At 35.1% G+C, this 14,102-nt stretch overlaps 3 protein-coding genes across 11 annotated transcripts; 1 reads left to right on the forward strand and 2 right to left on the reverse strand.

The window, feature by feature from the left end:
- Window positions 1–46: 46 nt before the first annotated feature.
- On the reverse strand, window positions 47–3,158 carry LOC103837365 (replication protein A 70 kDa DNA-binding subunit D). The gene is made up of 10 exons (XM_009113723.3): window positions 2,815–3,158; window positions 2,429–2,575; window positions 2,124–2,345; window positions 1,866–2,043; window positions 1,515–1,785; window positions 1,205–1,432; window positions 906–1,129; window positions 672–832; window positions 467–587; window positions 47–383 (listed from the first exon to the last, which is right to left on the reverse strand). The coding sequence occupies exons 1-10, from the start codon at window positions 2,940–2,942 to the stop codon at window positions 192–194; spliced, it is 1,872 nt and encodes a 623-aa protein (XP_009111971.1). The 5' UTR covers window positions 2,943–3,158; the 3' UTR covers window positions 47–191.
- A 206-nt stretch (window positions 3,159–3,364) lies between these two features.
- On the forward strand, window positions 3,365–4,976 carry LOC103837367 (glycine-rich RNA-binding protein 3, mitochondrial). 4 transcript variants are annotated; one of them, XM_033279122.1, is made up of 5 exons: window positions 3,365–3,447; window positions 3,676–3,816; window positions 3,892–3,960; window positions 4,051–4,157; window positions 4,313–4,976. In XM_033279122.1, exons 2-5 carry the CDS (start codon window positions 3,696–3,698, stop codon window positions 4,805–4,807), a joined length of 792 nt encoding a protein of 263 aa, XP_033135013.1. In that variant the 5' UTR covers window positions 3,365–3,447; window positions 3,676–3,695; the 3' UTR covers window positions 4,808–4,976. The 4 variants fall into 4 exon arrangements, with proteins under 4 accessions (XP_033135013.1, XP_009111976.1, XP_018510372.1 ...); XM_009113728.3 differs by having other exon boundaries at window positions 3,386–3,447; window positions 3,683–3,816; XM_018654856.2 differs by having other exon boundaries at window positions 3,414–3,527; window positions 3,679–3,816.
- A 1-nt stretch (window position 4,977) lies between these two features.
- On the reverse strand, window positions 4,978–10,596 carry LOC103837366 (histone deacetylase 5). 6 transcript variants are annotated; one of them, XM_018654854.2, is made up of 13 exons: window positions 10,294–10,589; window positions 9,743–9,941; window positions 9,529–9,675; window positions 9,335–9,447; window positions 9,041–9,252; window positions 8,675–8,739; window positions 8,413–8,583; window positions 8,258–8,341; window positions 7,955–8,167; window positions 5,778–5,971; window positions 5,580–5,703; window positions 5,433–5,497; window positions 4,978–5,360 (listed from the first exon to the last, which is right to left on the reverse strand). In XM_018654854.2, the coding sequence occupies exons 1-13, from the start codon at window positions 10,467–10,469 to the stop codon at window positions 5,195–5,197; spliced, it is 1,929 nt and encodes a 642-aa protein (XP_018510370.1). In that variant the 5' UTR covers window positions 10,470–10,589; the 3' UTR covers window positions 4,978–5,194. The 6 variants fall into 6 exon arrangements, with proteins under 6 accessions (XP_018510370.1, XP_009111974.1, XP_033135011.1 ...); XM_009113726.3 differs by lacking the exon at window positions 5,778–5,971 and adding an exon at window positions 7,606–7,799 and having other exon boundaries at window positions 10,294–10,578; XM_033279120.1 differs by having other exon boundaries at window positions 5,014–5,335; window positions 10,294–10,596.
- Window positions 10,597–14,102: the final 3,506 nt, after the last annotated feature.

The following is a 14,102-nucleotide window of genomic DNA, read 5'->3' on the forward strand; positions in this document are numbered from 1 at the left end:
ATATTCAAACGCAATATATATCACATTAAAGTCTGAAGCAGCTGAATAATACTAAGGAATAAAGCTTTACTCAAATTAAAGGATGTTATAACAATACAAACTGCAGAAAAGCTTATTACAAGCAAAGTTCTGAGACTTTTTTAGGCAAAACAGACTCCTAACATTGTGACACTTGAGAGCTACTGAGATGCTTAGTTCTTCTTGGAGATGTCTTGGAGCAACAATCTTGCTTCAGCTGCAAAATCAACAGGAGCCACTCCTTTGACAGTCACCCTCTGCCTCTTCTCACCATTGTACTCATTCTGAGTGACACTAATCCTGAAGACATGAGACGACCACGTTGCTTCTTTCAGCTTTGTCTGAAACTCATTAACTTCACCTCCCTGGTAAAACAGTTTAAAAACATTAAACATCACATAAGATTATCTTCAACATGGTTTTTCTTATAGGGTTTGTCTCTCCTTACCTCAGATCTTAGTTTGTTGAGTTCATCAGCTGAACATCCAATAATCTTCTCTGCTTCATCGTTGAATGATGAAAACCAAGCTTCTCCTGTTGAGTCAGAGACTTTCACCACCATTATGTACCTGACAACACCCAAAGTAGACACAAGTAAGTTGTCTGAAGAGGAAGATAAATGTGGTACCTATACCAAGTTCTTAGATTCTAACCTTAAGCTGCATTCTTCATCTTTCTTCTGGCAACCTTCACACCAGTAACCAGAGTCCATTGCTTCAGTCACTTTCTTGTTACAAGTCTTACACGCTTGGTACCACATTGTCTGGTCTGGTTTGATGAAGCTTATGTAACCCCTTGTGCTGAAAAACACAGGCTGCAACAGAAACCCAGTTTCATAATTAGTTTAAATAATTTTGCTACATGAATGGAATTAAATGTTTTAGTACCTTTTCCTCTCCTAGAGATGGGTTGCTTGTGATGTGAGAGAGGAGGACTCGGTCTGTATACATAGACCAAGATCCATTCTTAGCAAGTGGGCTCATCCCTGAGCCAATGGAAGACATGGACGCCTCCTTGCCTTCAGAATCAAACCAAGATTTCAGCTTTTTCGCCTCTGGTGATTCAGGATTTATCACCACATTGCTTCTCCTGATGGTGGACAACGAAACACCTGGAGAGAGATTGGATTACGTCAGCAAACAGATTTGGAGAGAAGTGTGTTCATGACAAAACAGTTCAAGATTACCTTGAAAGTCTCCAACTTTGAGAGACTTGATTGCAATCACAGGAGACTTATCAGCCATATCCAGAAGCTCCTGACCTACGCCAGTTGCCAGGTCGTTCCACAGAGACACCACAACGGTTTTCTTTGACTCATCAGCCAAAGTTATATCCCTCTTGGGTATCATCTCATTGTCCGTTCTCCTTCTAATACTCATGGTAGGAGAAACACTTTGAACAACTCCAATAAGATCTGTAAACAACATAGTAATGAAGTTGTTATCATCCTAAACAAATGTATAAGTAACTAGCAAGATGAAAATAACGGCTCTTACCAATAAGCTCCTTCTGATTCACGTACATACCCAACTCTTCAATGGGTACAAAGTTGAATTTCGTCTCAGGAACAAACGTTTCCTCGTTGCTAGCTTCCTCCACCTCTGAGTTTTCATTCAGTGTCATCTCGTAATCATTCTGGACTGTCTTGAACTGCTTGTTAGCAAGTTTAAGTGATCCTCTAGAGATATAATAGACCTTTCCGAGATGGAACCTGTCATAAAACTTCCTTGCAGCATCATTAAACATCGTAGCTTGAATTTGTGTTCCCTGAACCACAGCACAATAAACAGTTATGAGTAACCATACCGCATAAAAAAGTCTATAAGAAACAAGGAGAGCTTTCTTACTTCTTCATCTGTTAGTTCGACGTTGAAGACACATCCTTCTCCTTTAGCGTTCTTGTAGTTTCTCATGGTTCCCTTGTTGGTGACTCGGACTTTGATGGTCCAGCTTCCTTGATAGGGGTTCAAGGACACAAGTGGATGGACTCTTCTAGTCATGGCCATTCTTGCAGCTGGTGCAGCACTGCAAAAATAAAAATAACCCAAAGAGATTAATCACATACTCCTTTTAACAGATAACATTAAAGAAGAGTATTTGCTTACTTTCCCCTCTGTTCAGTGATTATCTGAGAAGCTGACTTGGCAACAAACTCCTGTTTCGGTTTCAACGTGATACCAGTTGAAACAACATCACTCACAGGAGAGTGATCTAGCTTCTGCCTCTTGGCCGCCTCACCACCCTCCTCCTCGTCCTTCTTACCCTCCAAGTCAATCTCACAATCAAGCGCAGACGCAACAGACTCACACTTAGTCACAAGAAAATACCTGCAAAGACGACAAAGACAAAAACAAACGTTAGCTTGAGATTTGAGTATACTATGTAAACACAAGCGGTAAAAGATTATTACTTTGTTGATTTGCTGGAGATGTCATTAACAGTGAAATCAACGAGACGGATCAAACCCAGATTCTGAATATTCCCAGAAACGATCTCAGGTGTTAACGAAGCTGTAAACATAGCTTTGACTCTCGTCTTCCCATCGTTTGCACTAAACCTGTAAACCAGAATCAGAACATGTAAACAATCAAATCAAATAAAACACACAAACCCTCAAATCCCTAATTTGAAAATGGATTCAAAAAAGACGAAACTTTGATCAAAAACCCAGATCTATGCCATTGAATCATACACGATTACGAAGCTATAATCCTAAATAATGACGAAATCGATGAACCCAGAGATTCTATCAAGCGAGGATGAACGCTAATCTAGAGTTTGGAGCACAAAGCTTACGTATAACGATTGCCGATAGGCTTGAGATCGACGACTTGAACGACGATCTCAGATCGATCGGAAGACGAATCAAAGGATGGGTTTGACAATACGGCGGAGATAGCATCTGGGGTCACCGAGTTCTGCATTCTTATCGTTTGATTTGAGCTTGAATCGAAAAATGGAGAAAACCCTAAAGGTGTGTGCTGTGTGTTGGTGTGGTGGCGATGGATTAGTTTAGAGGAAGAGGAAAGGGTTTTTTTAAAGGGAGAGAGTTTGCGCGGGAGCTATTAAATTTAATTAATTACACCCCGCGCGAGTTCTTAACTTTTTTTTATTTTTTTCCTAAAATGTTATTTTCACAGCTTTTGGCGCCTCGTTGATATCTCTAACCTGCTCAGTCAGACAGAAGGTTTAGGCCGATTTATTTTATAGTAAGACTCTGTAGTGGGCTCTTTTTTTGCCTTTCTTATTGGGCCCATTAATATTGGCCCAATGAAAAAGCTTACGCGTGTGATATTTATTTATTTACCCTTTAATTAACTGAATTTTCAACGGTCAGGATTGCATCTTCACTACATAAAACCCTTCATCGAAGGGACACAACACAAGTAGGGTTTTAGCAGAAGCAAAGAATCACAAGAGGACTGAGAGGTACTTGCTCTTCACCGTCATTTCCTTCTCATGAAACCCTTAAAGTTATAATCTTTGATTCTTTTAGCTGTCTTAAAAGGTATTATTGTCTCGGATTTGAGTGATCTTGGTCAAATATAAAAGCTTTGATTGTTGTCGTCCTTGAGGAGAGTGAATAGAAATCAAATGACATGATCATTGTGGTTTACATTAGTGATTTGCCCTTAACCAAGGTTAAGTTTTGTTTCCACTTTAGGTGTTTAAAGGCGATGGCTTTTCTGAGTAAGTTCGGAAACATATTGAAGCAGACCAATGCTAATGGTTCTTTATCAAGCCCTTCGCTTTTTCAGGCGATAAGGTGCATGTCATCTTCTAAGCTCTTTATTGGAGGTGGGTCTTGCTCTAGAAAGTGTTTAATTGTCTGGTTGTTATGCTATGTTCTTGCTTAACTTTATGAATGCTAAGGTATGGAGTATGGCATGAATGAGGATAGCTTAAGAGAAGCTTTCAGCAAATACGGTGAAGTTGTTGAAAGTAAGTAACTGATCTATTTAGTATTTTCTTGTCTGTGGTTTGTTAAGTTTGTCTTTTGCTAACTCTGTATCTGTGTTTTTTTTAATACAGCAAGGGTTATATTGGATCGTGAAACTGGTAGGTCGAGGGGGTTTGGGTTTGTTACATTCACCTCTACAGAGGCGGCCTCTAGTGCTATCCAGGCTTTGGACGGGCAGGTAGTTTCTCTTGCTGATGATGTTTGAATGTTTTGAAAGAGTAGTAATAATAATGTCTTTGAGGTTTGAGGTGTCTTTGTTTTGTTCACTTTCATTGATTGTAGTATTTTACTATCTTCTTCTCTGATAAAGATTGTTCATTAATCCTCCCTCAGGATCTCCATGGCCGTATTGTTAAAGTGAATTATGCACATGATAGAACAAGTGGCGGTGGTGGTTATGGAGGTGGTGGTTATGGAGGTGGTTATGGTGGCGGTGGAGGCTATGGAGGAGGTTCTGGCGGATATGGAGGCGGTGTTGCTGGTGGATATGGTACAAGCGGTGGGTATGGATCTAGTGGTTATGGTGAGAGTTCAACGGCAAGTGCAGCAGGTGCTGTTGGTGGCTATAATGGAAGTGGTGGTTATGGTGAAGGCTCAACTGCAAATGCAGGTGCTGTTGGTGGCTATGGTAGTGACAATGCTTACGGTAGCAACAATGGTGGATTCGCTGGGGAGAACCAGGTTGGTGGCGACAACTCTCAGTTCAGTGGTGAGAATACTCAGTTTGGTGGTGGTGGCCAATCTGGCGGCGAGACTCAGTTTGGAGGCATGGAGAATGGAGCGGTTGGAGATTTCGAAGATGACACTGATGTTGCCAAAAGAGCTTAAAGCAACTATCAAAATATGTTGTCAAGAGACTTGTCTTAAAAAAATTATCCATAGCTTTTCATGAATGAAACACTTTTATCTTAGAAACAATCTGCTTTTGCATAAATAATTTGTAGCTTAAGATTTGATTCAGCTTTGTTTGTGGTCTGATATGAGAGAGTTTCATCTGATTTTGCATATCTGCTACATTTAACATGTATCAGACAGACACTAATGTTGCCTCATTTTATAGATTGTGTTCTGCTTCTTCCATGAGAGATAGCATCTTCTGAGCATTCAATATAGCTTACAACCCAACAACACCACAATAAAGAGAGAACAATCTTTCTTGGCCAGTGATTTTAATATTAAACAAATAACTCAGAAACCTGAAGCTCCCAAATAATCTTAGAGAGGTTTAGAAGCAGCATTGTCTATGTAAGCCCAAGCTTCTTCTTCAGAGAGTCTTCCTCCTTCAACAAGTCCCATCACCAAAGTGTTGGCATAGGCTTTTGCAGGAGGTCTTAATGGGACCTCACCAGATGTGAACTTCTCAAGAACAGAAAGTGTGCAACTGCAAAAAAAAAAGTTATTGTGAAACCGCACAAAACAATGAAGCTGGAAGAAAGCAAAAAGGAATACTAACGTCATTGTAAGTATAGGTATGTCGGATTCTTTTCCCACACAGACAACGTTACCATACCAACCAGCCTATAAAAAATGTCAGTACACAAGCGTGACTATTACATGTTTCTCTAAAGACTATCAATCAATCAACATTTTGTGTTCTTACTTTAGCAAGTGGAATGGATCCATTGTTCTGTACTAACTGCATAGCCGCTAGATCAAAGAGAGGAGTATCAGAATCTACTTTCATGCCATTTTCCTGAAACAGAACATCGTTGAACTGCTCAAGCCTGTTCCAAGAAAACAGAAACGATTCTAATTTGGGAAGCAGCGGAACAGAAACTGAGTGGTAGTAACACATAACGTGATTCTGTAGAAACACATGTGAGTTTGATCACTGAGATTAGTCAGAGGGTTGAGGAAAGCAGATCCTCCTTCACCCCAAGTAACTGTAGATTCACGGCCAAAGAATAGCCTGTTTGGAAACGTTCCCCACGTTGTTTCCTTTGGTGGAGTTTTATCCATTGCACCAACACATGCCTTCTTCATTCCTGCCGCCTGAAAATAAACATAAACGGCTCTAGAAGTGTCAGGTAAGACCAATGTTCATGAAATCATTAGACAGTAGTAACAAGCCTTTTGTAGAAGACTAGCGATTAGTCGGACTATTAGGAGTATAGGCATTAACTAATTATTGTTATGTTTTTATATATTTTTACATTTATATAAAATATTTAGTTTTTGACTTTAACTACAAAATTATTTTAATGAAGTATCAGAACTAGAGTATACAAAACAAAATAAATTAGACAAATCTGTGGTTGTGTACTAGTCGTACTAATACTATTGCTTAATCTTAACAGATTTTGATTAGTTTAGATCAATATAAATCTATTTAGAACGGATTAAACCGATTCAGTAAGTATAAATCGGATATTTAAAAAATCATTTTTAGAACCATGGTTAAGACCAAAGCTAAGACTTGACCCTAATGAAACCAAACAAGGTTACTTACTTGTCCCCCTTGAATATAGCAAAGGAACCTCGGTTTCCACATGTTGGATCCAAAAGAGGCATACCAAACGTCAACCTTTGCGAGATCACTTCTCCAAGATGCAGTTTCAGAGTCTCCTGCCATGGCCATCTTAAAAGAGACGTGGCACAATCTTCTTCTCTTAATGATATTTTATAGAGTTTCGTTTCTTTTATCTATCTCCCTATTCGAACGAGGGAAATCTTCCAACGAGGGTCAAAGGAGAACTCGCAACTCTTAAGTAGGATTCAGAGTATTTTATTCTATCTTCTAAAGTAAGTTTCAACCAATCACAGTTTGACAAGTCACAGTTTACTTAGAACCAATGATTGATGATAAATCAGTACCAATTTCAGTACACTGAATAAGCTGTGTATGATCTCATTAATTTTAGCTTTGATCCACATATATTTTAGTTCCACATAGGCATATCATGTTTACATGAATTCTTTTTTACATTTTTAATGTCTTTTCTTATGCCAAAGTGTAACAATTATAAATGTTCACAATCCTTCTTAAACCTTGTGTAACCGAATAACTCAGAAACGTGAAGCTCCATTAATATAGAGAGGCTTAGAAGCAGCATTGTCAATGTAAGCTTCAGCTTCTTCTTCAGAGAATATTCCTCCTTCAACAAGTCCCCTTATCAAAGTGTTGGCATAGGCTTTTGCAGGAGGACTTAATGGCACTTCACCAGAAGCGAACTTCTCAATAACAGAAAGTGTGCAACTGCAAACAAAAAGTTGTCAGGAACCAATGAAGTTGGAAGAGAGCATTTTGCTTAAAGGAAAACTCACGTCATTGTAAGTATAGGTACGTCGCCTTCTCTTCCCAAGCAGACAACGTTACCATACCAAGGAGCCTGTCAAAAAAAATGTTAATACATGAATGTAAACGTGACTATTAATCAACATTTGGTGTTTGACTAACCAAAGCAGCTTCAAGTGGAGTGGATCCATTCTTCTCTACTAACTGCAGAGCAGTAAGGCCAAAGATTGGAGAAGCAAAATCAACATTCAAGCCGTTTTCCTGAAACAGAACATCGTTGAACTGCTCAAGACTGTTTCAAGAAAAGTTCAACCATAATAAGCAAAAAAGATCACTAAAATGACTCTAATAAAACAAGAAACTGAGATTTGTGAGTGGTAAAACACTTAACGTGATTCTGTACAGACACATGTGAGTTTGATCATTGGGATTAGTAAGGGGATTGGTGAAAGCAACACCTCCTTTACCCCAAACATTTGTAGATTCACGGCCAAAGAATAACCGGTTTGGATATGTTCCCCACGTTATTCCCTTTGGTGGACTTTTATCCATTGAACCAACACACGGCTTTGTCATTCCCTCCACCTGAAAAATAAACGTAGATGTGACAATTAAGACCGAAGCTAAGACTAGGACTCAAGGCCGTAGACGATTTAGTAAAGATTTCAATAAAAATAAAATTTTAAAAAATTTGGAGGCTATCTAATATAATTTTCTCAAAACAGAAGAGTGTTACTTACTTGTCCCCCTTGAATATAGCAAAGGAACCTTGGTTTCCACATGTTGGATCCGAAAGAGGCATACCAGACGTCAACCTTTGAAAGATCACTTCTCCAAGATCTAGAAACCTTAGTATCTCCTTGGTGGTTTTCAATGTTGAGTTTTGACATTTGATCCAGGAGTTCATGAGCGTTGTCTTTGGCTTCAGAGTTGGAGTTTGAGGTAAGGACAATCTAGAATGAACAAACAAAAGAAAATTTAGTGATGCTGAGATTCAGAGATTGGCTAAGGAAAAGAAGACCAAGCAGATAAAGGTGCATAACTGGAGTAGGAGTTTTCTGATTAGTCAGCTTCGATGGTAGTTCATCTGCAAGTGAAGGCCAATAAGCACATAGTCTCTTGCGTACCTAAACACACAAGAAACATATAAGCTTTGCCAATAAGTAACATAGGCACTATGAATGATACAGAGCCATACCGCTTGTATGACACGCCATGTGGACATGAATGGAATTGCTTCAGAAGAACCTTGAATTGGGTTGTCTTCAAGCAAAACTTGGACACAAGCAAGTGAAGACTTTGCAATTGAGTCAAGATTGTAACCTCCCTCTAATGCCATCACAATCTTTCCTTGTGCAAACTCCATCAGCTTTAAGAACATTGGTGAAACAAAACTAAATGAGGTCAATCCAAGTTTATAATACCTATCTCAAAATAAGCAGTTCACTGCAAGCACAAACCTTCTTCAACATAACTGAGTATCCATATGGTGTAACACGACAACCACCGAGTGGATCACCAATAGCTGTTAAGAGAAAGTTGACAAGGTTACACACCTCTTAACATGACATAACCTTAAGAATAAAATTGCTTAAACTAGACATGACTTTAGTTTGGATAGTAAAATTGAGAACCGGATAATATCTGAAAAATTTTAGGCTCCAATACGTTTCCGGTTCGGTTGTGGTTTCCTGATACCCGTATGGTTCTCAGTTCGGTTTTAGTTCTAGAGATATAAGATCCATTCGGATATTTATAAAACTCAGTTCGGTTTTGGTTGTTTCGGTTCCAGAAGTGTGCCTAAGCCTAGCATAAACCATATATACCTGCATCAAAGCCAGCTGATAACAAGATAATATCAGGATTAAACTCCTTAGCTACAGGAATCAAGATATGGTCCCAAGCAGCAAGATAATCCGCATCTCCACATCTTCCTTGCTCCCATGGAACGTTTATGTTGAACCCTTCACCTGGACCTTCACCAACCATGTTATATGATCCATCATCACCCCCTGGATAGAAGCCTCCATCCTCATGCCTAGCCACAAATGCTCATTTTCAGTCACTTAAATCTTAATGACAAGCAGCATGTAAACAGAGGCCACATTGTATATATATACCTATGAACAGAGAAAACTAGTACACGAGGATCTTCCCAGAACATCTTCTGGGTGCCGTTTCCGTGATGGACATCCCAATCAACAACCAGAATCTTCTTGACACCTAGATCAGGCTGCATTCAAGAAAACCAAAAGAGTTTGGGAACATAATACGCCAAAGGAACATGAATAAATAATACCATAGAGGTCCTTACTCTTTCATCTAGTAGATAACTAGCAGCGACTGCAACATTGTTGAAAAAACAGAACCCCATGGCTTCATCTGCCTCAGCATGGTGCCCTGGAGGCCTGACAATAGCAAATCCAGAGTCTAACTCTCCCTTGGCAACTTTCTCAGCCACCTATTGAATTGCAAGATCATCCAAAAAGCTCTCAACAAGTGATTTATATGCATCAAGTATTATTTACCTCTACAACAGAACCAGCTGCAAGATATGCAGCTTCAGATGTACTTCCATTAAGATATATCGAATTCACCAGTGAAGCAACCCTGTCACTCTGATAATCTTTCTTGTTTGTGCTACTCTTAACTAGATTAACATGGTCCTTTGTGTGAACCAGTTGGAGATGCGCATCTTCTGCTTTGGTACCACCAAGAACCACACATCTGTAGAATCAAAGAACAAATCTTGATGGATAAGATACACTTCCCATAAGACAATGTAGTTGATCTTAGTTACGAGTGAGATCAAACAGAGATGGAAGGAAACAAAGAAAAGACAGAGAAAGTTAGAAGATTTCTTCACAAACACACAAAGAGGAACATAACTCAAAACCCATAACCATCAATAAACAAAAGGTAGACACTATGTGGGCAAAGGTAGACACTTTATGAAGAGTTTTGAGTAAAAGAAATGTCTTTCATGAAACAAACAGTTCACAAAACATCAAGAAAACAACCAAACTTGACTAAGTTTCAGCAGCAAGTTTCTCCATTTTCTAAAGAGGAAAGGATCAACCTTTGAGTGACTCCGGCGAGCTGAAGCTTCTCCCAGATGACTCTGATACGGTCGGGACGCTCAGGGTGAGCCTCGCCGTCAGGTGTGTCGTGTTTGCACATGGTCTCGTCGTAAACAAGACCCACCTTTCGATGTACTTTCCCATTGGATTCGGAAGGTTTCTCGGGCATGTTCATCTGAAAGAGACGTGAAAGTCTTATCTTCAGACGATCAAGGAGAGGACGTGAAGAAGGGTGAAGGAGAACTACAAACTCGGAAGATTCAAAGTACAATGTAACTTTATAATCTTTTATTTACGTATTATTTTATTTAATTCTGCCCACTTGTGATTTTATTTAAGTCTTTGATTGTGCAAGTAGTTTTGGTTTTTAGATTTTAGTTTCTTCTTCTAGATTATGGTTTTAAGATAATATTTTTTTTATGTAGTTTTTCTCTAAAATTTAATTGGATATTTATTTAGTTTTGTTTTCTTTTTGTGTTTTTTAAATGTGAGTTGTAGTTGTAAGTCATGTAGTTTTGATAAATTTGAGATTACTAAATTAATAAATCAAAAATTTATAAATAATATATAGATTATCAATAAAATATGTACCTTGGTTTATAAATCTTGTAAAAATAAACAGTTATAATTATTTTATTGATAAGTTAAAAATAAATCTTAACATAAATTATTTTTTTTACATTAGATTTTAGGTGTCAAATAAACTATTTTATTAAAATTAAATGATTTCGAAAATTATTTTATCAGTTTTTCATATTAATGTATACATCAAGGAATACTTAAACAAAAAGATTAACTTACAATAATTCAAAAGAAACCAAGAAATTTGGACTTTAATTTTTGAGTAAAATTATATGTATTTGTTTGCAAATCTGGTTTTCTATATCTTAAGAAATTTATTTTTAGAATTCTTGATTAGTATAGAAAATCGTTTATAGAGAAAAAAAACCAAAAAATAATTTAAAACTCACAAACAATCAACATCTTAATTTTTTTAGCTCTTATAATTTATATATTTTGTAAAAAAAAACATATTGATATTTTGGAAGGAAAGTGAAAGAGACTTAACAACTTCAAGTCTCAACCAATCTTTATCTGAAAAGTCACATGTTACTAGGAGTCTGGGGCCAAAGTTTAGAAGCTGACAAGAAAAATAAGTAGGCTCGTGGTTAATTCACTTTGTGTAGTCTGGTATTTGGTTACATGGTTTATAGCATTTGTTTAAATTAAATTAATTTTTTTGGTTTAAGTTAGATTTCAAATTTCAATGTGGTTACAGTTTTAGATAATTTTAGTTATTTCGGTTATCTTAATTTAAAATTTAGCAAATATTTTAAGAATCGACTTCATATTATTATCGAGTTTTATGTTAAAATTATTAAATGAACCGAATTCATAATCTATCATATTAAAAGTTCAAATTTAAACATAATCATCTATAAAATAAATATTGCCTATATTTATAATTTATGGAAAATAACACTACATTTTTAATTATCACATATGTCATCAAGGTAAAACTATATTCAATGTATTTTGCTATTTCATTTCTAATATAGAGGAACTAATATAAATTTGATTTGCTCTAATATATTTTTCTAAAATAGTAAAATCAAAATATAGAACAATAAATAAAAGAAAAAATAGTAATCTCTATTTTAGAGAAAGAATTAGAGGTGAGATGGAGTAGTTTTACTATAATATAGAAATGGATTGGAAATGTTCCATTATCTTTTCCAAAATAGGGTACAAATGATGGTTTGAACCTTGAACAATATGATCTGTACGTGTTGTCTCTAGGGATTGAGCATTTAACATCAAACCAAGATGGTACAACGATTAATGATAATGAGATTAAATTGTCACACAGACCATATTCCCGTTTACTAACAAAATGTTTTTGCAAAAAAAAACATATTGTTTTCTTAATAATCTTTTGTAACTGGTTAGTTGATAATGATGATGACGGACAGAGAAGATGTTTGATTATATATGATTTTTCTCAACGTAAACTTCGCATATGTCCAACATGTAACTTCAGTATTTTATATTTGTTTTGTATTCGGTCATAATTATATTCTCATGATTGATGAATAATAGATTTAGTCTTTCTTTTATTTCTTCATTTGGCAACCTTTAACTGAATTATTACTCAAATGATAACATACCGTGCCGTGCGGCGTTGGTCCTGTTGAATAAGCAATTTAGGAGGAAACCCCATTTTTAACAGTTGAATTAATCGTTGCTCAAGAAAAAAAAACAGTTGAATTAATCAATAAACTAGATTATATTTTTTAAAACAATATTCTAAAATTTACGATGAAGAAACAAAGAACAACATTTGAATCCTTCCAATGTGAAAAAATAGCTTATATTAATACCTAAACTATCTTAGTTTCATATACCAATTCATATCTGTATTCGGTATATAAAAATGATCTGCGCAAGACTATCTTAGAACCAGTTATTTGACAACATATATGAAACCTAAGATAGTTTAGGTATATGAACCATTCAAGTGAGGCTGGTGGATCTATGTGTACGTGAAATCAGTACACCATTGGTCCATTGCTGATGAAGAGTCACTAAAAGCAAGAGTTGAAATCATTTCAATATGTTGATATAGATTTTTATAAAATGTAAATGGTAATCAGTGTCCAAAATGTTAAAATTTGGTTTTCTTCTAAAAGATAATAACTGAGATTAGCTGTCTCTTATTAACAAAATTATTTAATTTATATTGAATAATTTGTACATGTTATCTATAGGGATTGAGCATTTAACATAAAACCCAAATCATACGAACGATTAGTGATTACGAGATTAAATGGCATAGACCATATTCCTGTTTACTTAACATGATGGTTTTGCTCTGATAATATTCTTTAACTAGGTTAAGATCCGCGTCTTGCGCGGAATGAACATTATATATATAAATGATTTTATGTATTATGTATCTTTTATATATTATGAAATAATAAAATATATATTGAATAATTAAAAAGACAATAACTAATACATATATAATTGAATTGGTGCAAACATATAAATGAATTTTATTAATCCAAACAATAACTTTTTTTATTTGATAGGATATATAATTAAATTTAAATTATATTAACATATATAGTATATTTTTAATATTAATGCCTATTAAATTATGTTTTCTACTTATATGATGTTTTTGATCATTTGTATCTTTTAAATCAAAAACTTAAATTACTGATAACAAAATTTTCATTGTGGGATTAATAGTTTTAGTAATTTATAATTTTCTTAAATATTAATATGTCAATGTTTGTTAAAAGCTTTTATCAAAAAAAATTGTTCAAAGTAAATTATAAAACTAAAATATTTATGTATTTTATATATTATATAGTTTAATTTAAGACAATATTATATATATATATATTAATCTTAATAATTATTAAGTGAGACTTTCTACTTATATAATTCTGTAATCATTTACATCTAGTCATAACAAAATTTTAAACAATGGATCACAAAATTTGAATGTGAGACTTTTAACAATTTTAGTAATTTGTAGTCTTTTTAAAAAATTCAAAATATAACATATATAAAAAAAATCTAAATTTTTATTATATGGTTATTGTGGTTGTTTAATTTATTTTAATAGTTTAAATTAAAAAAAATATGATGGAAAATACAATAATTTTTATCAAATATGTATTAGTTTAATAATTAATTGTCATATACACTTTAACCATATTAGATAATTCCGTAATTTTTATTTAATGACATAATAAAAAATATTAATAATTAACTTTTTGTTAGTTTAATAAAAAAC

The sequence above is a fragment of the Brassica rapa genome, chromosome A09 (genome assembly GCF_000309985.2).
Source record: "Brassica rapa cultivar Chiifu-401-42 chromosome A09, CAAS_Brap_v3.01, whole genome shotgun sequence".
NCBI classification, from domain to species: domain Eukaryota; kingdom Viridiplantae; phylum Streptophyta; class Magnoliopsida; order Brassicales; family Brassicaceae; genus Brassica; species Brassica rapa.